The sequence below is a fragment of the Rhinolophus sinicus genome, chromosome 5 (assembly GCF_057876585.1).
Source record: "Rhinolophus sinicus isolate RSI-liver-muscle chromosome 5, RSI-T2T, whole genome shotgun sequence".
In the NCBI taxonomy this organism is placed as follows: Eukaryota; Metazoa; Chordata; class Mammalia; order Chiroptera; family Rhinolophidae; genus Rhinolophus; species Rhinolophus sinicus.
This window is the reverse complement of record NC_142505.1, coordinates 82,878,406-82,902,673: the sequence shown is the minus strand read 5'-3', so window position 1 is coordinate 82,902,673 and position 24,268 is coordinate 82,878,406. Positions and strand designations below refer to the sequence as shown.

The following is a 24,268-nucleotide window of genomic DNA, read 5'->3' as shown; positions in this document are numbered from 1 at the left end:
CAAACTAATTCACTACCAAATTAGATACCAACTCAACGGTTTATTCTACTATTTTGCAGTGCTAACGCATATTCATCTTACACTCGAGTCAAAACAGACTATTAACTGTTTTCCTAAGATATCCTTCCCCTACTTCATGCTTTAATACTTTCAATTCCTTTTATTGTAATCCCTCCTCTATTTCTCTTGTAATGAATTCTTGCCCGTTCTTAAAATAACCGTTTTTAGTGAAATTGGGGTGTCTGAGACCTTTATTTATACATGCAGATGGAAAATGTACTGCCTTTGTATTCTTTTTGCATTTTCACAACATATTTGTTAGCTATGTTTTATATAGGCTCTTAGAAAATCCTCTTTGAACATCTGATGTTCCCCTGGCACTGGCCATTTAATAAACTTTTTTTCTTATGAGAAAAGTGATATTAATATTATATCATTACTAAAAAAAATATTCCAAAGATTATGCACTTTTTTTTTCTGTGATGTATTTGCTTGTTTAAATGAGAATATACCCTTCTCTTCTTTCAGTTATTTTGTTCAGGCCCCGTTGTCTGTCTCACACTTTTGAATGTACTTCTTCATAATATATTCAGGGAGACATCTATTCCCTTGTTTGAGATCTAATGAAATATATTTTGGTCTGATTTGGATGACTCTCTGATGCAACTTTGTGGATTAAAATAATTTCCTAAATTTCAAAGTGGGCCAACAATTTCTGGCCCACTAAAGTTGTAGGGATTCTATTTCATTATTAGAGTGGATGGTCTGGAAACTGCAGAGGCTGAGATTTTATCTCCTTACATTTTTTTAAATCTTTCTCAAAGGACAAGAAATGTCATTCCAAGGCTCATAACAGTTTAGGTAATTGAAGTGTCCGCCTTCAGGCAAAAGGCTGAAGACACACACACACACACACACACACACACACACACACACCTTTTAGGTATACATAATTGGGACTACAGGCCAGATAAAACCATTTCACCAACCTCTACGTTTTATGCCCTACAATTTTTATTTATGTCATTGAGATGAAAAGAGTGTGATCTGGCATGAAAGGAGTTAAACATCATTTTATAGGAGCCTAAAATACTATATATATTTTATATATATATACATATATACATGTATATACATATATACATTTATATACATATATACATTTTAACGTGCTTGTATCATTCAGGATAGGCTAGGTATGCCAGAGTGAAAAACAAACTTCGAACCACAAGAATTTAAAACGAAAAAGGTCTATTTTTCACAGGTATACAGATATGTTGGGTCAACCACAGGGTTCTTCTCATAGTTTTTCAAGGACCCAGGTAAGAGGAGAGACAGAAATTCAAAAAGTATCTTAGAGATCTGGAAATTCTCGCAATGGCAACTAGCGATTCCTCCAGTAAGAGCGACATCGACTTCCATTTCCAATGTCTCGGCTAGAACTCGTTACCTCGGCCCACGCAGGCCCACCAGGCCAGGAAGTGCAGCCCTACCAGAGGCCCAGAGGGAGAGAGGAACAAATATTTAAACCAGACTAATGACTACCAAACTGCTCTATTATTAAATAAATGTGTACTAAAGTTTTATGATAGCCACACTGGCATAATTGTTCTTTATAATATTTTTTAAAAAGGTAAACTCACCTGAAGTGGATTCGGGTCTCCTTTAGCTTCAAGTAAATCTTGAGTTAGAAGAGATTCGCTTTTCTCACAGCTCTCCTGGCTGATGAGCGTATCCGCATAGTTGGGCTGCGGGAAGATCAGGTGACTCTTCCCAGAGTCCGCGGTGAGGGAGACCTCGTGGGAATAGGTCTGCAGGAAAGCCTGCACCCTGTCTACACCCACAAAGTGCGAGGCGGGCACGCCTGCCAATCCCCCTCCCGAAGCCTGGAGCAGACGGGATGTGTACCAGCGCCTCAGTCTGAGCGCCAACAGCACGATGACAAAGGCGAGGAAGACGCAGGAGACCGAGGCCAGGGCCACCACCAGGTACAGCGTGAGGCTCGAGCTGTCAGGGTTAGTTGAAGGTTTGAAACTTCCCAGGTCGGCCAGGACGTCCGGGATGCTATGGGCCAACGCCACAGTGAGCGTGACGGTGGCCGAGAGAGGGGGCTGTCCGTGGTCCTGGACCGCCACCACCAGGCTCTGCTTGAGCATGTCTCTGTCCAGCAGGGCCCGCGCAGTGCGCACCTCACCCGTGTGCAGCCCCACGGAGAACAGACCTGGCTCGCTGGCCTTGAGCAGGCGGTAGGACAGCCAGGCGTTCTGGCCCGAGTCTCTGTCCACTGCCACCACCTTAGTCACCAGATAGCCTGGCTCTGCGGAGCGGGGCGCCAGTTCCACGCCGGTGGAACCGTCGGTGGGGAGGGCTGGGTACAGGATCTCAGGTGTGTTGTCGTTTTGGTCCAGCACGAACAGGCTCAAAGACACGTTGCTACTGAGCGGTGGGGTCCCGCTGTCCCGCGCTGTCACCAGTAGCTGCAGGTCTCTAATCTGCTCATAGTCGAAGGATCTCAGAGCATAGAGGACTCCCGTGTCAGAATTGATGGAGAGGAAAGTGGAGAGAGGCGCCCCCTGGACAAAATCCTCAGTCAGTGAATAAGTAATACCGGCGTTCTCTATCCTGTCTGGGTCCTGGGCAGTAACAGAGAAGATGGAGGCTCCCCTGGGGTTGTTTTCAGGAATGTAAGCAGAGTAGGACGCATGAGTGAAGGCAGGTGGGTTGTCATTGATGTCTGCCACATGCACGGTGATGTGAGTGTCTGTAGACAGCTGTGGACTTCCCCCATCTGTTGCTCGCAGAGTGATGTTATATTCAGACACCTGTTCACGGTCCAGCGACCTGACTGTCACTAAGCGGTAATATTGGTCTATTGATTTTTCCAAATTAAATGGCATGTTTCCAAGGACAAAAACTGTGACTTGCCCATTTTGCCCAGAATCCCGATCATGCACATTTATAAGGGCGATTTCTCTTCCAGCAGCAGCCTCTTCTGGGACTGATCCTGTGAAAGAAGTGATTGTAACTTCTGGGGCATTGTCATTCACATCCAGAACTGTGACTAGAACCGTAGCTCTTGAAAGGAGACCTGGTCCATCTTGAGCTTCAATTTTAATTTCATAGAACATAGCATCCTCATAGTCTAAACTTTTTAATATGGATAGATCTCCAGTCACTGAATTGAGATAAAAAGTCTGAGCAATTTTCCCAGGCATTTTATCTAGTATATAGGACACTTGAGCGTTGAATCCCTCATCGGGGTCAGTGGCATTCACAGTGAGCAGCCAGCTGCCCACTGGCAAGTTCTCCTGAACACTTACTCGATACTCAGGCTGAGTAAATACTGGTGGGTTGTCATTTGCATCCAGAACTGTCACTTGGATGCGCAAGTTGCCAGAGTGCACAGGGTCACCACCATCAGAAGCAACGAGGACAAGCTGGTGAACTTTCTTTTCCTCACGGTCCAGAGCCTGCTCCAGCACCAGCTCTGGGTACTTGGACCCATCAGAGATGATCTTCACAGCCAGAGAGAAATAGTCATTAGGGCTGAGCTGGTAGTTTTGCAGAGAGTTCATGCCCACATCTGGGTCAAATGCAGTCTTAAGTGGAAATTGAGTTCCTGGGGCCGTAAGTTCACTAATATTTATTTCCAATTCCTCCGTTAGAAAATCAGGAGCATTATCATTAATGTCTTTAATTTCTACTTCTATTTCAAAAATTTTCAATTTGTCTTCAACCAGGATGTTAAATTTTACTAGACACCGCGCGCTCTGAGCGCAGAGCTCCTCCCGGTCTATCCTGCCCGCGGTGACCAAGCTGCCACTTCGCGCGTTCAGCGCGAAAAGCTGCGTCCTACCTCTGGAAACGATGCGGACTCCGCGCTCCGCCAGCTCCCGGGGCTCCAGCCCAAGATCCTTGGCGATGTTGCCCACGAAGGAGCCTTTGTCCAGCTCCTCCGGCACCGAGTAGCGGATCTGCCCGGATCCTGTCTTGCACAGCGTCCCCAGGAGCGCGCACAGCAAGGCCAGTCCTCCGTTTCTGAATCTCAGGTAGTTGGTCATTTCCTTTTTGGTGAATTTTTTTCTTCTTCTCTGAATTTGGTTCCAGTTTCCCCCGATGGACTCCACTCTTATTTTCTCAACGAACTAAGCCTTTCATGGGCCTAATTCGTAAGTCACAGAGCTGGTTGACTGACCGGGCGAGCTTCATAGCAGCTCCGGATCTTGTGAGTCTGATTTGCAGGCTCTTTGCTTTTAGGAACAAGGAAATGGTGGACTAGCTCTCTAGCAGTGATTTCCTCCTTGAATGGTCAACAGCGACGCTCAGAGGCCTAACCGTTTACTGCACCATCTCAGACAAAGTATTTTTTAAATTTCCCAACACCTGAAGTCATTTTTATCAGAGGTAACGGGATTGGTATTTATTTCACATAATTGAATTGCTTTATGTTAAAGGATGTGACTTCAAGTTATTTTCTCAGGAATCCATACTCTAATTTTAACATGACCAATATTGCTTCCAACATGCTGGAGTTACTGTTTTCAAATGTTCAGACAAAATTTAAGAACCACACAGAAATATCAGCCGTGTTTATAAGTTATGCTTCCTGAAGTTTGTCCCTGATATCCTTACATCTTAGTTTCAATATTTTTATTTAACTCATTCACTAAACAAACATATAACTGGGTGTCAGACAATTTCTGGGGATTTCTGATGAATAAATGGACACAGCCACTTCCTTCACAGAGTTTACGAAGCTATAAAAGCAAACAAGGAATTACAGTGCATTGCATTAACTACCACTATGGGAGAAGCCAAGGGCAACGGAGGGCCTGAAACCTGGCCTTGGAGGTTAGCAAAGGCTTTCCCAAGAAACATGAGAGGAGTGCATAGGGGAAAAGGCCTGGATGTGAGAGAGCAGCACGGCAATGCCTAGATGTGAGCGAGAAATCACAGAACTTCACGGTACTGAAAAGAACTCTGTCTTTAATTTTCTTCTGTTCATAATTTATTAATTACTTACAAGTAAATATGATATACCACAGTGAATTCCAATTTTAACTCATAGAGAATTATGTAATAGTAATAAACACAATGGAATATATTGTATCAGATCAATTTTCCCTTTGGTGCCCTTAAACATAATAATCACAGCACACTGAAAGATGATGATACCTTTAAATACAAGATTCAGTACATGATTACTTCCAAATAAAAAAAAACCTTCCAGTTATGTAGAATATTAGTGTAGTCTTTCTTCTCTGTTATTCATTATATAGCTAACATACTAAAAGCCAACATGGGAAGAGGAGCGGGGAAGGAGAGCTGTGGCTGTGAGGGGGGACTGAGGTTGGGTGAGGGATGGGAAATGTTTTAACAGCTGTGATGAGTAAGAAAGTTTGAAAAGAGAGGTGTATCAGGAGGATCTTTGGGGGGCAATGATTTGATATAGTCTCTGAATCCCTTGAGGACATACGTCAGTTTTAAAGAGAAAAAGGCAATACGATTCCCAGATATGAGAAAAATAAAAACATGAAATAGAAACGTGTTTACTATTAGACTACTCATTTACTATAGAACAAATGATAACTCAATCACTCCTTCAAGGAATACATAGCTACTTTAGAGGCGAATTAGATTTTTAACTAAGCAGAGATACTATAACAACTTCTTGAAACATGGTGAAGCATATGTATTTCTAAATTTTTTATCTTTTAAATAGGGAAGGTCATACAAATCAAGTAAAATGAAGAACCTCACCACCAAACTGAAGGGAAAATATTAAGACTGAGTAAGAAGAAACTAACTAAAGTTATTCATAAACAAATGTAAATATAAAACATAAAAGCCTTAAATTTTAAAAGCACTTATGTAAACATACAATCAACCTTCATATTTTTAAGAGAGAAAGAATTGTTGATCCAAGTAAATGAGATGATTTGCCCAGGAATGGGTCAGAAAGTATGAGAAACCAGATACCCCAGTTCCTAATGCAGTGCTCTTTTTATAACCTAAATATCATTGTTACCTACTAACTCCTGATTTATACTCATGACACAATGATTCTAGTGCCTCTTCCTCCTTACAGTGTGTGAACACTTAGAAGCACCAAGAAATAATTCACCAGGACTTATTTCCTAAAAACTGAATATATTCCCAACGAAATAGGCAAAACTGAAGAGATATGATAAACAGTAAAGATAGCTAAGTAAATAGGTAATTTTATTTCTTTTAATAATAGCTCATAAGTATGTTGTGAAGGGAGTTTACCTGAGGAAAGGTTTCTTCTCCTTTATCTTCAAGTAAAGACTGAGATGCTGACAGAAAATCCTTTTTCTCACAGCTCTCCTGGCTGATGAGCGTGTCCGCATAGTTGGGCTGCGGGAAGATCAGGTGACTCTTCCCCGAGTCCGCGGTGAGGGAGACCTCGTGGGAATAGGTCTGCAGGAAAGCCCTCACCCCGTCCACACCTACTAAGTGAGAGGGGGGCACACTCGTCAATCCGCCTCCGGAAGCCTGGAGCAGACGTGATGTGTGCCAGCGCCTCAGTCTGAGCGCCAGCAGCACGATGACAAAGGCTAGGAAGACACAGGAGACAGCTGCCACTGCCACCACCAGGTACAAAGTCAGGTCCGAATCATTAGGATTGGCGGAGGGTTCGAGGCTGCCCAGGTCAGCCAGGACGTCTGGGATGCTGTCTGCCACGGCCACGGTGAGCGTGACTGTGGCCGAGAGAGGGGGCTGTCCGTGGTCCTGGACCGCCACCACCAGGCTCTGCCTGAGCGCGTCTCTGTCCAGCAGGGCCCGCGCAGTGCGCACCTCGCCCGTGTGCAGCCCCACGGAGAACAGCCCTGGCTCGCTGGCCTTCAACAGGCGGTAGGACAGCCAGGCGTTCTGGCCTGAGTCTCTATCCACTGCCACCACCTTGGTCACCAGATAGCCGGGCTCTGCGGAGCGCGGTGCCAGCTCCACCCCTGTGGAACCATCGGTGGGGATGGTGGGGTACAGGATCTCTGGTGCATTGTCATTCTGATCCAGCACGAACAAGCTCAAAGACACGTTGCTACTGAGTGGGGGGCTGCCGCTGTCCCGCGCTGTCACCCACAGCTGCAGATCACGGATCTGTTCGTAGTCAAAGGAGCGCAGCGCGTAGAGGACCCCGGTGTCAGTGTTGATGGAGATGTAGGAGGACAGAAGTGCCCCCTGGAGGGTGTACTCAGTCAAGGAATAAGTTACATGGGCATTTTCGTCGCTGTCGGGGTCGTGGGCCGTCACAGAAATGATGGAGGTGCCCCTGGGGTTGTTTTCAGGAATGTAGGCAGAGTAGGACGTGTGGGGGAAGGTGGGCGGGTTGTCGTTGACATCTGCCACGTGCAGCAAAACGTGAGCATCCGTGCACAGCGATGGGTTCCCTCCATCTTTCGCTGTCACAGTGATATTGTAAGAGGAAAACTGTTCCCTGTCGAGGGCTCTGGTTGTAACCAGTCGGTAGTAATTGTCCACTGACCTTTCTAATTTGAAAGGAAGGTTCTCTGGGAGTGAACATGTGATCAATGCATTCTGCCCAGAGTCTCTGTCATGTACATTGAAAAGAGCAATTATAGTTCCTGGAGGAGAGTCTTCAGAAACTGAGCTAGTAGCAGAGGTCATGTAAAATTCTGGGGCATTGTCATTCACGTCCAGAACTGTGACAATAACCTTCATTCTGGTCAGAAGGCCTGGGCCATCCTGAGCTTCAATATCAATTTCATGGAATTTGGCATCCTCATAATCTAGACTTTTTATGATTGTTATGTCTCCAGATGTTGACTTAAGCTCAAATACCTCTGAGGTTTCTCCAGGGTTTTTCTCTTGAAAATATGCCACTTGAGCGTTGTACCCCTCATCTGCGTCAGTAGCAGTCACCGTGAGTATCCGAGTACCTACGGGTATATTCTCTGGAACACTTACACGGTACTCGGGCTGTGTAAAAACAGGCGCATTGTCGTTTCCATCCTGGACCACCACGCGGATGCGGGAGGTGCCAGATCGCATCGGGTCGCCCCCGTCCAAAGCCGTGAGAACCAGGTGGTGAACCGCCTCTTCCTCGCGGTCCAGGGCGCGCTCCAGCACCAGCTCCGGGTAGTTGTGCCCATCCGCTCCACTTCGCACGTCCAGGGAGAAGTGGTCATTTGGGTTAAGTTCGTACTTCTGGAGGGTGTTCTCTCCTACGTCCGCATCATACGCACTCTTTAGAGGAATCCGGAATCCTGGCATAGTTGTTTCACTGATTTTTAGCTCCAGTTCCTCTACTCCAAAGAGAGGTGCATTATCATTAATATCTGTTATTTCCACCTGTACTGAATAAATATTCAGTTTATCTTCCAGGAGGATGTTAAAATTCACCAGACACCGCTCGCTCTGGGCGCAGAGCTCCTCCCGGTCTATCCTGCCCGCGGTGACCAAGCTGCCCACTCGCGGATTCAGAGCAAAGAGCTGCGTCCTACCTTTGGAGACGATGCGGACTCCGCGCTCCGCCAGCTCCCGGGGCTCCAGCCCCAGGTCCTTGGCGATGTTGCCCACGAAGGAGCCTTTGTCGATTTCTTCTGGCACCGAGTAGCGCATCTGCCCAACTCCAACCTCCCACAGGGCAGCCAAAAGAAGACACAGCTGCACCAGCCTTCTGCGTTGTGGCAACTTTTGCAGAACCGCCATTTCTTCTGCTGCAGTCTTTTCTCCGAGGCAAGTTCCAGCGTCCAGTGCGGGATTCCAATCTCTATTCCTCAGGGTCTGGGGTGACCAGCATTCACGGGACCCAGGTCACTGTGGCGAGAACTAGCGGGCCGCTGAACGGAATTTCTTTGCCGCCCCGGAAGCTTGCGGGCCAAATGCCCGGCCCTCCGTGTTGTGGGAGTCGTAGTGTTGGATTGGATGTCTTTCAGGCTTTCACTTAGGTGGTCAACAGCGACGCTCAGAGGCCTAAGTAATGTCTGCACCCTATCAGGCAAACCCAAGTTATTGTTTACCTTAGCCTTGCGACTTTCAAGTTGCTTTGAAGAATCTTACAGTTCTAAGATACCTTAGAAGTAGCTCTTTCACGTCAGGAGTCTTTCTCTCAGAATTAACAAGAATGGTGTAAAGGAATGTGACCTTGACAGTAGTTGCTAGGAAAGTATTATTGAAGTTCACGGCATTAAGGTTGCCACTGCCCTTGCTTCAAACATCTTCAACCTCATATTTTATATTCAGAGGCAATAAGATCAATTTAAAAACACTAGCTTCTACGGATACATATTTTGAATTTCTGTGCTTGATGGCTTAGCATTTAACTTCAAGACCTGTATTTAAATTACTGAATTATCACACACTTAATTGGGTGACTATCAATCATGTGCCTGACACTTTGCTTGACTGATGCTGGAGACAGATATGGTGAACCTGGTTATGACAGTCCCTGCTCTCAAGGAAGCTCACAGGATAGGGCAGGACACGGGAAAGTAAACAGAGCATTATAATAAGGTACAATAACTTCTATGATGGTGGGAAACACTGGGCAATGGAGGAATACATAGGAAGGGCATCCAGCCTAGATTTGGGGGTCTGGAAAGACTTTTACAGGACATGATTGAAGCTGAATTCCAGAGTAGGATTAGATCAAGAAAAAGGTTAGGGTAGTGTTCTCTAATCTCAGTACAAATGCTTGGAGGTGAGAGGCAGCGTGGAACATGAAGGAAACAAGGGAGGATTTCTCCACCTGGAGAATAAGTCCAAGTTGTTAGAGCTTGTCAAGTCCTTTTCCTGATGTTTAGGGTTTTTTTTTGAGCATATAAAACACAGTGCATTGAATGCATTGAGTGTCTTTTTACTCCTGTTTCATTGTAATGTACTCATGAATAACACATTTGTTATTTCAAAAATTTTGAAATATTTCAAATATACAGTATAGAAATTAATGTAATGAAAGTCTGTGTACATACCACTTAACATTTATCAAATCTTAACATTTTGCCACATTTAATTGAGATCATTTTTTAAACATTTTATTTTGAATAATTCAGACTTATATAAACTTTGCAAAAATAATACAAAGGGGTCCCATATATATGTCATTCATATTACCCCGAATGTTAACATTTTGATTTCATGCTCTGCTTCTCAATCTCTATGAACTATTTCAGAGTCAGTTGCAGACATGATGTTCCTTTACTTCTAAATACTTCAGTTTGTTTTTCTGAAAATCAATAACATTCCCTCATTACCAAATATGATAAAATCAGTAAATTGGAATTGATATCATTGTATTATTTTATCTATAAATATTAGTCAAATTTTTCCCATTGTCACAATGTCTTTTTATAGCAAAAGGGAAAAAAATCTGGTCTGGGATCCAATCCAGGATCACACATTATATTTGATTTCTTTAGTTACACTTAATCTGAGACAGTTCAGCAGCCTTTTTTTTGTATTTCATGACTTGACACTTTTGAAAAATAGTGGCAGTTATTTTGTAGAATATCCCTCGTTAGGGTTTGTCTGATGCTCATGATTAGATTCAGATTATGTGGCTTGTGGCAGAAATGCTACAGAAACTATGTCGTAGCCTTCTAAGTGCATCTCATTAGGAGGCACAATATATCTTTGTCCCATTATTGCTGATGTTAACATTGATCACTTAGTTAAGTAGTGACTTCTAGGTTTCCCCATTAATATCTCTAGCAAAGTTACTGTTTTCTTTTTGTAGTAAAATTAGTATTTTGTAGGTAGATGCTTTAATACTATTTAAATATCATGTTTCTAAATAAGCTTTCACTGTTGACAATTCTGGCCTGAAACAATTATTATTATGGTTGTTGGAGATCAATTTTAAAAAACAAACCTAAAGAAAGAGACAAATCCCTCTGGCACCCTTCCTTTAAAACAGTCCTATTCCTGCCTCCATAGAGGTAATCACCATCCAGAATAGAGCATTTATTATTCCCGTGCATGTTTTTTTTTTACTGCATATACGTGCATCCATAAACATTTTTATTTCAAATTCATACAAATAATAGCATGCTATACTTATTCTGCAATGCACTCTTTCCTCAATATTCGAATTCTGAAATTCATTTTTGTTGATAATGCTTATTTTAACTGTTACATAATATTCCATTATGTGAAAAATGTTAAAATTTATTTTCCTGTATCTGGAGGAAGATATTAGGTTATTTCTCTTCTTTTGCTTCCCTCTTTCCCTCCCTCCCTTTCTTCCTTCTTTACTGTTGCAGACAATGAGGCAATAAACCTTACTGGACATGTCTCCTCATGTACACATCTCTCTAGGTGTAGGATATTAACCTGAAAATGGAATCGCTGGGTCAAATTGCATGCATATCATTTATTATTGAATATAATAAACCATCCCAAATTTAGTGTCTTAAAATGACATGGTTTCATTTGCTCAGTAATTTTCAAACTGGGCTGGGATCATCTATTTCAGTTCTGCTGGTCTTGCTGGGGGTTACTCATGCAGCATCATCTGGGGACTGGGCTCAGCTGGTGTGCTGAGACATCTGGGTGACTCTATGTTGTCTCATGTCCTCTCCCTTTCCACATGGCTTTTCCATGTGTGCTTTTTTCATGATCTTAATAGCAGAGTAACTGGACTTCTTTTTGTTTAATTGTGGTAAAATATACATAACACAAGATTGACTATTTTAACCATTTTTAAGTCTACAGTTCTGTAGCATTAAGTATATCAGATTGTTGGGCAACCATCACCGCCATTCACTTCCCCAAATGAAACTCTGTGCTCATTAAACACTAACTCTCCATTCCTCCCGTCCTTCCACTGCTGACAACCACCATTCTACTTTCTGTTTCAATAAAGTTGACTACTCTAAGAATTCCACATAATAGGAACCATACAGTATTTGTCCTTTTGTGGCTCACTTATTTCACTTAGCATAATGTTTTCAAGATTCATTCATGTTGTAGCACGTGTCAATGTCCCATCCTTTTTAAGGCTGAAGAGTATTCCATTGTGTATATTCTCATACACCACCTTTTGTTTATCCATTCATCTGTCAGTGGACACTTCGGTTGCTTCTACTTTTTGACTGTTGTGAATAATGCTGCTATGAATGTGGATGTATCAATATCTGTTCACGTCCCTGCTTTCATTTCTTTTGGGTATATATCCAGAAGTGGAATTAGTGGATCGTATGACAATTCTGTTTAATTTTTTTTAAAGAATCACCACACTGTTGTCCACAGCAGTGAAATCATTTTATATTCCCACCTGCAATGCACAAAGGTTCCAATATCTCCATATCAACACTTGTTATTTTGTCTATCTTCTTGAATAGCCATCCCTGATGGGTATAAAGTGATAGGTATCTCTTTATGGTTTTGATTTGCATTTCCCTAATGACTAGTGGTGTTGAGCATCTTCTCATGTGTTTATTGGGCATTTGTATATCTTCTTTGGAGAAATATTTATTAAAGTCCTTTGCTCATTTTAAAATTCAGTTGTTTGTTTTCTTTCTGTTAAGTTATAGGAGTTCTTTACACATTCTGGATATCAATCCTTATCAAAGATATGATATGCAAATATTTTCTCCCATTCTGTGAGCTGCCTTTTCACTGTTGATATTGTCCTTTGATGCGCAAAAGTATTCAATTCTGATAAAGTTCAATTTATTTTTCTTTTGTTATCTGTGCCTTTAGTGTCACGTTCAAGAAATTATTGCCAAGTCCAATGTCATGAAGCTTTTCCCCAATGTTTTCTTCTAGGAGTTTTACAGTTTTAGCTCTTTTGTTTAGGTCTTTGATCCATTCTGAATTAATTTTTATGTATGGTGTAAGGATTCACTTTCATTTTTCTTTTTCATGTGAATATCCTGTTTTCTCAAAACAATTTGTGAAGAGACTGTCCTTCCCCCACTGAACAGTATTGGCACCCTTCTTGAAAATCTTTTGACCATATATGTGGCTATTTATTTCTGGGCTTTCTATTCTATTCCACTGGTCTATATGTCTGTTTTTATGCTAGTTACCACACTGTTTAGATTACCTTTTAAGTAAGTTTTGAAATCACTAAGTGTGAGACCTCCAACTTTGTTGTTCTTTTTCAAGATTGTTTTAGCTATTCAAGGTCCCTTGAGATTTCATATGAATTTTAGGATGATTTTCTTTTCTATTGCTGCAAAAAAAAAAGTAATTGGGATTTTGATAGGGATTGCATTGAATCTGTAGATTGCTGTGGGTAGTTCTCTAAGTTTTTGATAGATACACTTTATCAGGTTAAGAAAATTTCCTTCATTCAATTTTTAGTTTGCTAAAATATTTTAATCATATGTTGAATGTTTTCAAGAACTTTATTATACCTTTATTAAAATGAACATATGACTTTTTATCTTTAATCTCTTAATATGGAGTTTTACATTTTAAGATTGAAGGATATTATTGAAATATCTTTGCATCCCTGAAGTAAACCTTACTTAGTCAGAAGCTATAAACATTTTTTTAATGTTTTTAAATATATAGTTGACAGGATTTGATGATATCTTAATCAAGATATTGTATCAACAATCTTAAGTGAGATTACCCACTTCTGCTCTCACTTATAGTTGTTTGCCTGTTGAAGGCTTCTTCCCTGTTGAACTTTTTTCATTTTTACTTTTATCTAATCCTCTCGAAAACACTGATGAAATATTAATTGGAAACAATAGATATCAACTAGAGCCTCCAGTTTTTAAGAACCTTTTCATTAACATAGTTTTGATGCTTTTGAGTCTCATTAAATAACTGCTCACATCCTCATCATAATTCTCTAAAGATTTATCTGTTTGTCTTTGACAATATCTAGTTTAACTCTGTATATTATTTCCCACTCATACTTCTTGCTTCAGACCAACTTGTTTTATTTTTCCCAGTCTCTCTGATTTTCCTTCTCTTTCTCCTTTACCAGGTCTTTGTCTTTGATTAGAATTCAGAGTTTTCCTTTAGGACCATTAAAAAGAGTTTTAGTCGTGGCCTAGCCTATATGAGTCCCAACATTGGACTTGACAGAATTTTCATTTTCTTCCCACTGGTTTCTGTATGATCTTTATTGTCCGCTTCTATTGCTTAATCATCAGAATTCTTTCTTGTTTGCATTTTAATAATTATACTTCTATCTTTGTTGTTTTTCTTATTATTTTCTTTCCGTTTATTCTCTATATTTTTTGCCTTGTTTCTTCAATGACAAGCTAAATTCATTTATTTTAAATCATTCATTTTGTTTTTTAATTATTGCATTTGTTTATAAATTTACCATCAAATACTGTTTTATCTGCATTCCACAATTTTTAATAAATATCTTATTTTTTGTTTATTTTGAAAGTTTTCATTTCCACTGTGATTTTTTAAAATCTAAAAGTAACTTAGGGGTATAGATTTAAGTGTCCAAACTTTTTTGTTTCCTTTTGCCACTTTTAAATGTTATTTTTTAAAATTTTTTCCAGCTTTACTAAATCATAATTGACAAATAAATTGAACATATTTAAAGGGTACAATATGATGATCTGATATACATATATATTGTGAAAGAATTCCCCTCAAATTAATTAACACATCCATCACTTCACATATTTACCACTTTTTATGAGAACATTTAAGTTCTACTCTCTTAGCAAATTTCCTTTATACAATATAGTGTTAACTATAGTGTCCATCATGTTCTACATTAGATTCTCAGACCTTATTCATTTTATAACTGTAAGTTTGTACCTTTTTACCAACTTCTCCATATCTCCCTTATCCCCTAGCATTGTGATTTAAGTACATGTTATAAGGCATGTATATTATTGGTATTTTGAAATTTGCTGTACTTTTTTGTGATGACTATGTAGTAAATTGTTGTAGATTTTCCATATACTCATGTGAAGAATGGCTATGTTATAGTATTTGTTTTGTGTGTATAGGATTCTGTAGAGATCTATTCGATCATTCTTATTGATTTTTCTGTATGTGTAGTAATTTTCTGCCTGTGGGGTCTATTGTTTCTTATGGAATTGAATTAAAATCTCCTGGTATTATTTCCAAAGCTATATTGTTTGGTGGTGGGAGCTCATAATTTTGGACTGCCTGTTCTTTTTATAATTATCATCAGTTCATTTAAAAAAAAATCACCATTAATGTTATTGCCTTAAACACTACTTTGTTGTTATATTAATACTGACATGACTGCTTTACTTTGTCAATGTATATGAATTACACCGAAATATTGAAAATAAAGATATATTCTGTATATCCTTGCTCTAACATGTATCTTTTCAGCAGAATATAGATAGATTTTTAAAATCATCCAACTTGGTAATCTCTTTGTTTTAATAGGTAAACTTAGCTTATTTATACACACTCAGAAGAAAATTTTAAAAGCAGAGAAAATTTTAAATTATAATAAGTTATGTTATTAACTGAGAGTATACAGAAAACTTCTCATTAGAAACAAAAAATTCTAAAAGACAACATATTTCAACATTTTGGTTTGTACATTTATTTCAAGTGGAAGAGCCTTCCCTCCCCCTATTCTGCTTCCTCTCCCTCCCTTTCTCCCTCCTGGGTTTGATGTTTTGAATATCACAGCTCATGTCTGAGAGACTTCATTTTCTGAAACCAGAATCTGTGTCTACCATTCTCCCTTGGGCTTCAGCTTGCAACAGTTATGACCATAGGAATTGGTCAGCAGCATTTTTACTATGTGATTCCCCCTTTTTAACTAGCTGAGGGGCCTAATTGCTTATTTTGGATTCAAGTAGTAAGCCTGGCTCCGGTCCCTTGGTTAGCCTGAAGGACATTTGGCCCTATTACATTGCTGGAACAATCTCCTGACCTTCAATGGCTGCATCTAAGTCCAAGACTAGAACTCGCACTGCTTTAGCCTGGCTTAATACTTTGTTTCACTTTTGGTCCATTTAGACATTTATATTTTATTTGTGCCTTATTATGCTTTTGTTTTCCTCTTTTTACATTTTATATGTCTCTGTACTTTATTAGAGCAGAGTAAGTAAATCAAAGCATGGACTTAATCCCCTATGATTTCTTGTGAAGAGTTAACACACATATTAAAACGGGATATATACTTGATTTTTGTTAGTCATTTCCATTACAGGAATAATATACAAGTCAGGAGGATTCAAAACTAATTCTCAAGTTGCATAGTAATTTTTTTTATCATTCATTTTATTACTTTATTTCATTAAGTAACAAACATTTGAAGAATTCTTCAGCATGCATAAAATAGCTCAAAATAAATTAAACAAAGAGCTAAGGTATTCAACAGTAATTTAAATTTGCAGTTCATATAGATTTTCCTAATTTTATACTAACACAACTAAAAATACTATTTTAGATAACCTTTACCTCTTTAAATGATCCAAAATAAAACAGCACCTTGACACCTGCCAGATGAAATCTACATTAAATTTAGGGATAAATTAGGAGGTGTTCATAACTTAAGGACATTTGAAAACAGTATTAGTCACATAAATATTGGTGGGCCTTTTATAGTCAAACACTATCCTTGCCAGATAAGACAATGTAAACCTAGAGAAATAAAATTATTTGGCCAGAGGTAAGCAAGAAAAGATAGGAAGCCAGAGCTCCTTGTTTCTGAGGCAGTATTCTTTCCACAACCGAGATGGCGTCTCACACATACTCTTCATCCCAACCACCTACACTATGATTAATTAGTCTTCTTTTCAGTGAAAGAACAGACATATGGATATATAGATAGATCGATATACAGATATATAGATATTATAATGATTTCCCAGGATTTGTAATAGAAATCTACAAAGACATATGGGAAATAGAAGAACTGTTAGTAGTAAAAGCAATTAAACCCCGGGATTATTTTTATCTAGGTAAATTTATTACAAAAGGTTTACCTGAGAAAATGTTTCCTTTTTATCTTCAAGTAAATCCTGAGTTACCAGAAGAGGCTCGCTTTTCTCACAGCTCTCCTGGCTGATGAGCGTGTCCGCGTAGTTGGGCTGCGGAAAGATCAGGTGACTCTTCCCAGAGTCCGCAGTGAGGGAGACCTCGTGGGAATAGGTCTGCAGGAAAGCCCTCACCCCGTCCACGCCCACAAAGTGTGAGGCGGGCACGCCTACCAATCCGCCTTCGGAAGCCTGGAGCAGACGGGATGTGTGCCAGCGCCTAAGCCTGAGCGCCAGCAGCACAATGACAAAGGCTAGGAAGACACAGGAGACAGCTGCCACTGCCACCACCAGGTACAGCGTGAGGCTGGAGTCGTCAGGGTTGGTGGAGGGTTCGAGACTGCCCAGGTCGGCCAGGACGTCTGGGATGCTGTCAGCCACAGCAACAGTAAGCGTGACGGTGGCCGAGAGAGGGGGCTGTCCGTGGTCCTGGACCGCCACCACCAGGCTCTGCTTGAGCGCGTCTCTGTCCAGCAGGGCCCGCGCAGTGCGCACCTCGCCCGTGTGCAGCCCCACGGAGAACAGCCCTGGCTCACTGGCCTTGAGCAGGCGGTAGGACAGCCAGGCGTTCTGGCCCGAGTCTCTGTCCACTGCCACCACCTTGGTCACCAAATAGCCGGGCTCTGCGGAGCGGGGCGCCAGTTCCACGCCGGTAGAACCATCGTTGGGGAAAGTTGGGTACAGGATTTCTGGCGCGTTGTCGTTTTGGTCCAGCAGAAATATGGTTAGTGACACATTGCTGCTAAGGGGAGGATCCCCGCTGTCATGCGCAGTCACCCTCAGTTGCAGTTCCTGTAATTGCTCGTAGTCAAAAGATCTCAGCGCATACAGGACGCCGGTATCTGAGTTGATGGAGAGGTAGGAGGACAGAGGTGCCCCCAGGAAGGTGTCCTCAGCCAGAGAGTAAGTGACTCGTGAATTCTCATCGCTGTCGGCATCGTGGGCTGTCACAGAGAAGATGGAGGCTCCTCTGGGGTTGTTTTCAGGAATGTAGGTAAAGTAGGAGTCCTTGGGGAAGGCAGGGGGGTTGTCATTGACATCTGTCACTTGCAATGAAATGTATGTTTCAGTAGATAGAGTCGGAGTTCCCTGATCTGTTGCTGTTACTGTGATGTTGTACCTGGAGGTAAGTTCTCTGTCCAGTGTTCTTTCCGTCACTAAACGATAATAATTATCAACTAATTTTTCTAATTTAAAGGGTAGGTTTCCAGGAATGGAACATGTAATGTGACCATTTTCTCCAGAGTCCTGGTCATGCACACTGATAAGAGCAATTATGGTCTCAGGAGGAAAGTTTTCTGGGACTGCAGTGGTGACAGAGGTGACGGTCACCTCTGGGGCATTATCATTTATGTCAAGAACTTTGATCAGCACCTTAGTTCTTGCCATGAGGCCTGCACCATCCTGAGCCTGAATTTCCAGTGGATAAATTTCGTATTCTTCAAAATCCAAGGGTTCTTTATTTGATATTTCTCCTGTGTAAGAATCCAATAGAAATATTTGGGCTAATTTTTGGTCTATATTATGAAAGGAGTATGTTACTTCCCCATTGGCTCCTTCATCTGGGTCAGTAGCTTTTACAGAGAGCAGCCGAGTGCCTAGTGGCACGTTCTCTGGGACACTCATGTGGTACTGTGCCTGAGTAAATGCTGGAGGGTTGTCATTTGCATCCACCACCTGAACATGAATGCGGAGGGTTCCTGAATGGACTGGGTTGCCTCCATCAGAGGCAGTGAGAAGAAGGTGGTGGAAAGCTTCTTTTTCCCTATCCAGGGGACTCTGCAGCACCATCTCTGGGTGTTGAGACCCGTCAGCTCCTTGTTGCACATCCAGTGAGAAATGAGCGTTGGAGCTGAGCTGGTAGCTCTGGAGCGAATTCATACCCACATCAAGGTCTTGCCCAAAAGGCAGAGGGATCCTGGTACCTGGAGTGGTAATTTCATTCATTTTAAATTCCACTTCCTCTAACTGGAATTGGGGAGTGTTGTCGTTAATATCAATTATTTCCACTTCAACAGGGAAAAGCTTCATTTTATCCTCTACCAAAATGTTAAAACTCACCAGACACCGCGCGCTCTGGGCGCAGAGCTCCTCCCGGTCTATCCTGCCCGCGGTGACCAAGCTGCCGCTTCTCGGATTCAGCGCAAAAAGCTGCGTCCTACCTCTGGAGACGATGCGGACTCCCCGTTCCGCCAGCTCCTGGGGTTGTAGCCCCAGGTCTTTGGCAATGTTGCCCACGAAGGAGCCTTTGTCTGTCTCTTCTGGCACCGAGTAGCGGATCTTCCCGGCCCAGGCTTCCAACAACAGTCCCAGAAAAAGGAACGGCAGGACCAGCCCACTGCAGCAGGGCAGCTTCACCCAAATCGCCATTGCTTTCTTGCTTCACAGTTTTCTCCCAGTCCGGTACCAAGGGTATTGTTTCTCGGCTCTTCTGAGCCTAAATTAACTGAATTTTCAGGAGAGTTCAGAGTGGAAAGTGGTCCAGAAGTAGGATCTGGGCAGTCTCAGGGAGGCTGTTTTCAATCTGGCGGTGATGGAGGTTCTAAAAAGCTTTTTTTTTTTTTTTTTTTTGGTTGTGGGGTGTGCGCTCGCGGGCAGCCTGAGTCTCCCAGACTGGTGAACAGCGGCGCCTAGAGTCCTAACCAGTTACTGCACTCTTAGATAATACGCAAACTTTGTCTTCTCATTAACATGATCTGTATCTTTCGTTAAGTCTTAGTATATTGTCAAGTTAAGCATTGTACAATATACGTATGAAAAGGAGAAACTACTATGTTCATTTAATTAATCATATCTAAGTGTTGCTAAATTGCAATATACAGTAGAAACCCAGTATTCCCAAACTATCTGCTTTACCTGTTTGCTATTCAGGGAATACCATAAAGGGGACAAAAATCACCCCTCCACTTGATCATTTTTAGGGCCACATAGAACAGCAACTGCCCTGTGACTGGAGGATGAAAAAATCAAAGGGAAAAATAAACTTTTTGAATACAAGCTAGATTTTTAAAAAATTAGACTGTCCCATTTCCTCTCGTAGACAAAGTCCCATTGTGCTTTGAATATTTATCAGAAACCTTGGAATTTTTGAAAGATATGTTTTACCCCATCACGTTTCCTATCTTTCTGAAGTGTTTCTATATTATGTGTATTTTAAAAGACCTTTAATATGGATTTTTAAAAGACCTTTAGTTTACCCAAAGGAAATATATTTTGAATAAAATAACATCAGGCTCTTGGAATTTTACTGGAAAATGTCACATGAGTGTCTAACTTAGGCTTCAAATTTAAGAGACACAAGAGGAAGTGGTATTCTTCAAAAATGAAAAGTAAAAGGCTGCATCTCTACGAGCCCACAGAGTCAGCCCAAAGATAGGTGGCAGTGAACACCACTGTGCTCTGCACTCACCCACATGTCAGATGACAAGTTATTAGGATAATATGTATTCCCCTACAAGCATACACAATAATTTCTCCAAGAGAAGTTGGTTTTCTTAAATAGCAGGATTTTTAGACTAGATTGTCTTCCTTCTTTTACTTATTGCGAAATTAGTAAAAAGATTATTGATTAAAATGTCTCAAGCTTAGAGTGATTTATTTATCTTTACCCAAAAGTTAGGGAAGAATGTTCTCTGCATTCCAGAGGTAGACATTTTTCAGAAACAAATTGGGCCAGATATTGGCAGTGAACCATGGACACCAAGTCTAAGAAGGGTCTGGAAAATGAGAAAATAACAAAAACAATCAAAAACCACAAGAATAGTTCTTGAAAGGAGAATTTTTGTTCCTGTATAATTTATAGTTTCTCAGCTTCTCAAGGGCAAGTGTATGGAGCTCAAAGGCAGAAATTTAAAGATGCAGTGAACCTCCTTCAATATTGCAAGGAAAGGACTCTTTAGCAGGAAACACAACTTTATAGAACATATCTTTATCCAAAGGAATTGTCCAGGTTAATGAGACAACCCAAAATATACATAAAAACTATCAAGTAAACTAGCTCCCCTCCCCCCACAACAAGAAAAACAAGCAGAATTGATTTATGACAGGATATTTACAAAATGAAAGTGTTAAAACTCACATGTATGAATACATTTGAATCCAATGTAATATTTAAGGCTTCATTGCTGGCACTATAGAGACTATCCAGTTGAAAGATGTTTCTTGAGTTAACTTGAAGAAATTGAGATTTTGCAATTTCTGAAGCCACACATAGGTTGTAGAAATAGGGAAAAGCTCTCTTGCTGAAATGGGAGCAACTCCAAATCCAGGCTTGGGCCAGAGACCAGTGAAAGCAGGGCTGGAGGAACATTGCAGGTACAGGGCGATGGCCAGAGTCACCGTGAGAAGAGCACCAAGATGAAGGTCAAGGCCATGACCAGGCAAAACTATAGCTCTGCCTGCCTGGTGGCAGGTGCCAAGTGGTTGCTGAGGTCCAACAGCAACTCCTGCAAACTGTAGGCAAAGACCAGGTGCAGCATGATGACTGTCGCCACTGGGCACGAGCAACCAGCAAGCCCTGGCAAGTAGTGTCTCTGCTGCCAGCAGCACCACAGCACGCAGCCTGGTGTTGTGCACTGCCAGGTTGAAGAGTCAGAATTGGTGATTTGCAGCACACTCTAGGACAGCCAGGCATTGTGCGCAAGTCAGTGTCCAACTCGGTGACTAGGTAGCCAGGCTGCACAGTACATGGTGCAGCACTGTGACTTCTAGCTGCAGCTCCTGGCACAGTGTCCTCTGCGTGTTTTCACAGTGGCGGTCCAGCAGTACAAACAGGCTCAGGATAACACTAAACACAGTCGAACCCTGGTCACGAGCCCACAGAGTCAGCCCAAAGGTAGGCTGCAGTGAACACCACTGTGCTCTGTACTCACCCACATGTCAGATGACAGCACCGGTGACACTGGGTCACAGGTCAGGAAGAAATAGGGGGTGGGTAGGGCCCCAAGTCCACAACGGAAGGACTAAAGTGTGCAATGATGGAGTCTCTAGGTAGGTGTTCCAGGTATCCTGGACCACACAGGAGGCCTGTTGGAAAACCAGAGCATTTTTGTTGATGTGGGTTATATGAGGAGTGATGCTTGTGCTGGAAGAGAGGGACAGCTTGAACTTGTCTGTGACTCTGATGGTGACGATGTACTCCAGAGTCTGTTCCCAGTTTAGAATTCCATCTGCCAGTAGCTTACGAAGAATTACAGAATAATTCTTAGAGTTGAAGAATTAGAGGTGTTAGGCCGTGTGTTTATTACTTTCTAAAGTATCTTTCACTTCCCCATTTAAGCAAGTCTCTGAGTCCTGTTGTTTTGGTTGGGGCAACCACAGTTCTTGCCTCTAGTAGGACTAGACACCCAGCTGAAAGTCACCAGCACTGCATTATAGTTCTCAACCTCCATTTAGGCCATGTTTCTGAAATGGGCCCTTACACTGCCTCCAGTCTTCTCTTCTAAACTGATGTAACTGTCACTCTTTAAAAGCAAAGATGGTGCTGTCATTGTTGAACACTAGATACATTCTGTATGCCCTGTTAAGAGTGTGTAGAAAGTGTACGAGAACTCTACCTTAAGGGTGTCACCTAGGTCCATGGGGATCGCCTTAAAGAAGGTAGAAAGGAGACAGTGGGCAGCTTCTCCTGTAGGCATACTCTGCTGTATTTGTGGCTCTCGAGTGGCACTGACATCCAAGACCCAAATTTTGTTCTGAGCGGTTCTGGCCCCTCCCCATCACAAGTGGTGGCAGTTTATGCTCTTCTGGTCCAGATTTCTCCAATAGTCACAAGAGTATTTGCTGCCCTAATGCTCTCTTTTAATTCTGGGGGTGGAAGAGATGGTTATTGAAACTGATCTGATAAATTTCATAGAGAATTACCTGCAGCCTCCAAATCTACTGTGGTTTAGGAGTAAACTTTGTTCCCATTTAGATGTTTTCTAGAATTTTCAAAACAAAATGTCTGCCCTAAAATCCATGTTATTTATATCCAGGAGGAATAAATTTATATTAAAAGCATTTATAGGATTTCCAGTGAAGGTTTGAGATTCAAGGGACCCAGGGACTTCCTTTGGCATATCCGCTAGATCTAACTTCTCATTCTTGAATCCTTCCCTGCTCTTTGAGGGCGGTAAAGAGGCTTCTCAACACTCACCCAGGGTCCTGGTCACTGAGATGAAGATCTTGGGGGAGATTCCCCACTTTTAAACCTTTGGCTGTCTCTTCTGGAATCTCCCAGCGCATCTGCTGCATAATTCACGAGACTGAACAAAGACAGCAGGAAGGGAAGTAGCGCTTCCTGCGCCCGCGCGCCTTCCCTGTGGTGGATTTCTTCCTATCTCTTCTCCATGCTGCTTCTCGATCCGAATACACCTTGCTACGGTTGCTCTCAGATTACAGAAGTGTGCTGGAAAGAAAAGGCAGCGCTTCACTGTGGGTCATTAACCATCCTGACGTTCCAGACCCAGATATTTGGAACAGACTGGAGGAGAGATGGCGCGCAGAATCCACTCCGGAGGTTTCTCAAAAGCCTGCGGGTATCGCTGCGTCAGAGTCGCCAGTGGATTGCTTTGCGTCACTCCACCCACCGATCGGCCGACAGCGGCACCCAGAGGCCCAGAACATATCTACCGCATGTTAATTTCTGAAAGTCCTCGCAGGAGATCGCATTTGCTTTACTTCTGGGAATTATTTTAGAATACCAGCTGGTTTAGTACAAAAGCTACAAGTCATTATTTATTTTTGACAAATATTAATAAAATAGTCTTTCCACAAAATTTAAAGAAAACGTTTTATTTTATTAAATTGCACATTGACTTTAAATAAGAATTCTTACAGCGTTTTCTCTCTTGACATTTCTTTTTGAAGAAGAGGATAGATTATTGAAGTCTCCCTTCCTTAGAAAACTTTTTACTCAAGGAATTATCCATTGTGAAAAAAATTTTACATTACAAAAAGAAATTCTTACTGTAAGTTTTACAATATATAAAAAATTTTCACTATAAAAAGGTAAAAAGTACAGTTAAAAATTTTAAATCACCAGTAATTGTATTATATAATTACTGATTTAAAGAATTTATATTTGATGCCTATCCATACTTTTAAAACACATAGATACTTTTTTATTTTTTATTGTGGCAAAATTCACATAAATTTACGTAACCATTTTTAAGTACACAGTTCAGTGGTATTAAATACATTCATAATGCTGTGCGATCATCACTACCATCTATTTCCAGAACTCTTTCCATCTTGCAAAACTGAAACCTATAGCCATTAAATGTTAACTTCTCATTCTCCCCTCTCTCCAGCCTCTGGCAAACACCTTTTTACTTGTCTCTATG

General features: G+C 41.5%; 2 protein-coding genes across 3 annotated transcripts in view; both read right to left on the bottom strand.

The window, feature by feature from the left end:
* LOC109451094 (protocadherin gamma-C4) overlaps positions 1-23,491 on the bottom strand; it is a 149,525-nt gene extending 126,034 nt beyond the window's left edge. Inside the window, exon 1 of one of the 2 annotated variants that reach the window (XM_074313681.2) lies at positions 16,893-23,491. In XM_074313681.2, the coding sequence (XP_074169782.2) occupies positions 16,893-19,313 (2,421 nt within the window). In that variant the 5' untranslated portion in view covers positions 19,314-23,491. Of the gene's footprint in view, positions 1-6,270; positions 8,903-16,892 lie in introns of those variants that run through there. The other variant, XM_019739024.3, reaches the window with a different exon arrangement.
* On the bottom strand, positions 1,561-4,866 carry LOC148758283 (protocadherin gamma-A3-like). The gene is given in 2 exon segments (XM_088798677.1): positions 1,561-1,632; positions 1,635-4,866. Coding segments are annotated over 2 exon segments (2,484 nt in total). The 5' UTR covers positions 4,062-4,866; the 3' UTR covers positions 1,561-1,575.
* Positions 23,492-24,268: the final 777 nt, after the last annotated feature.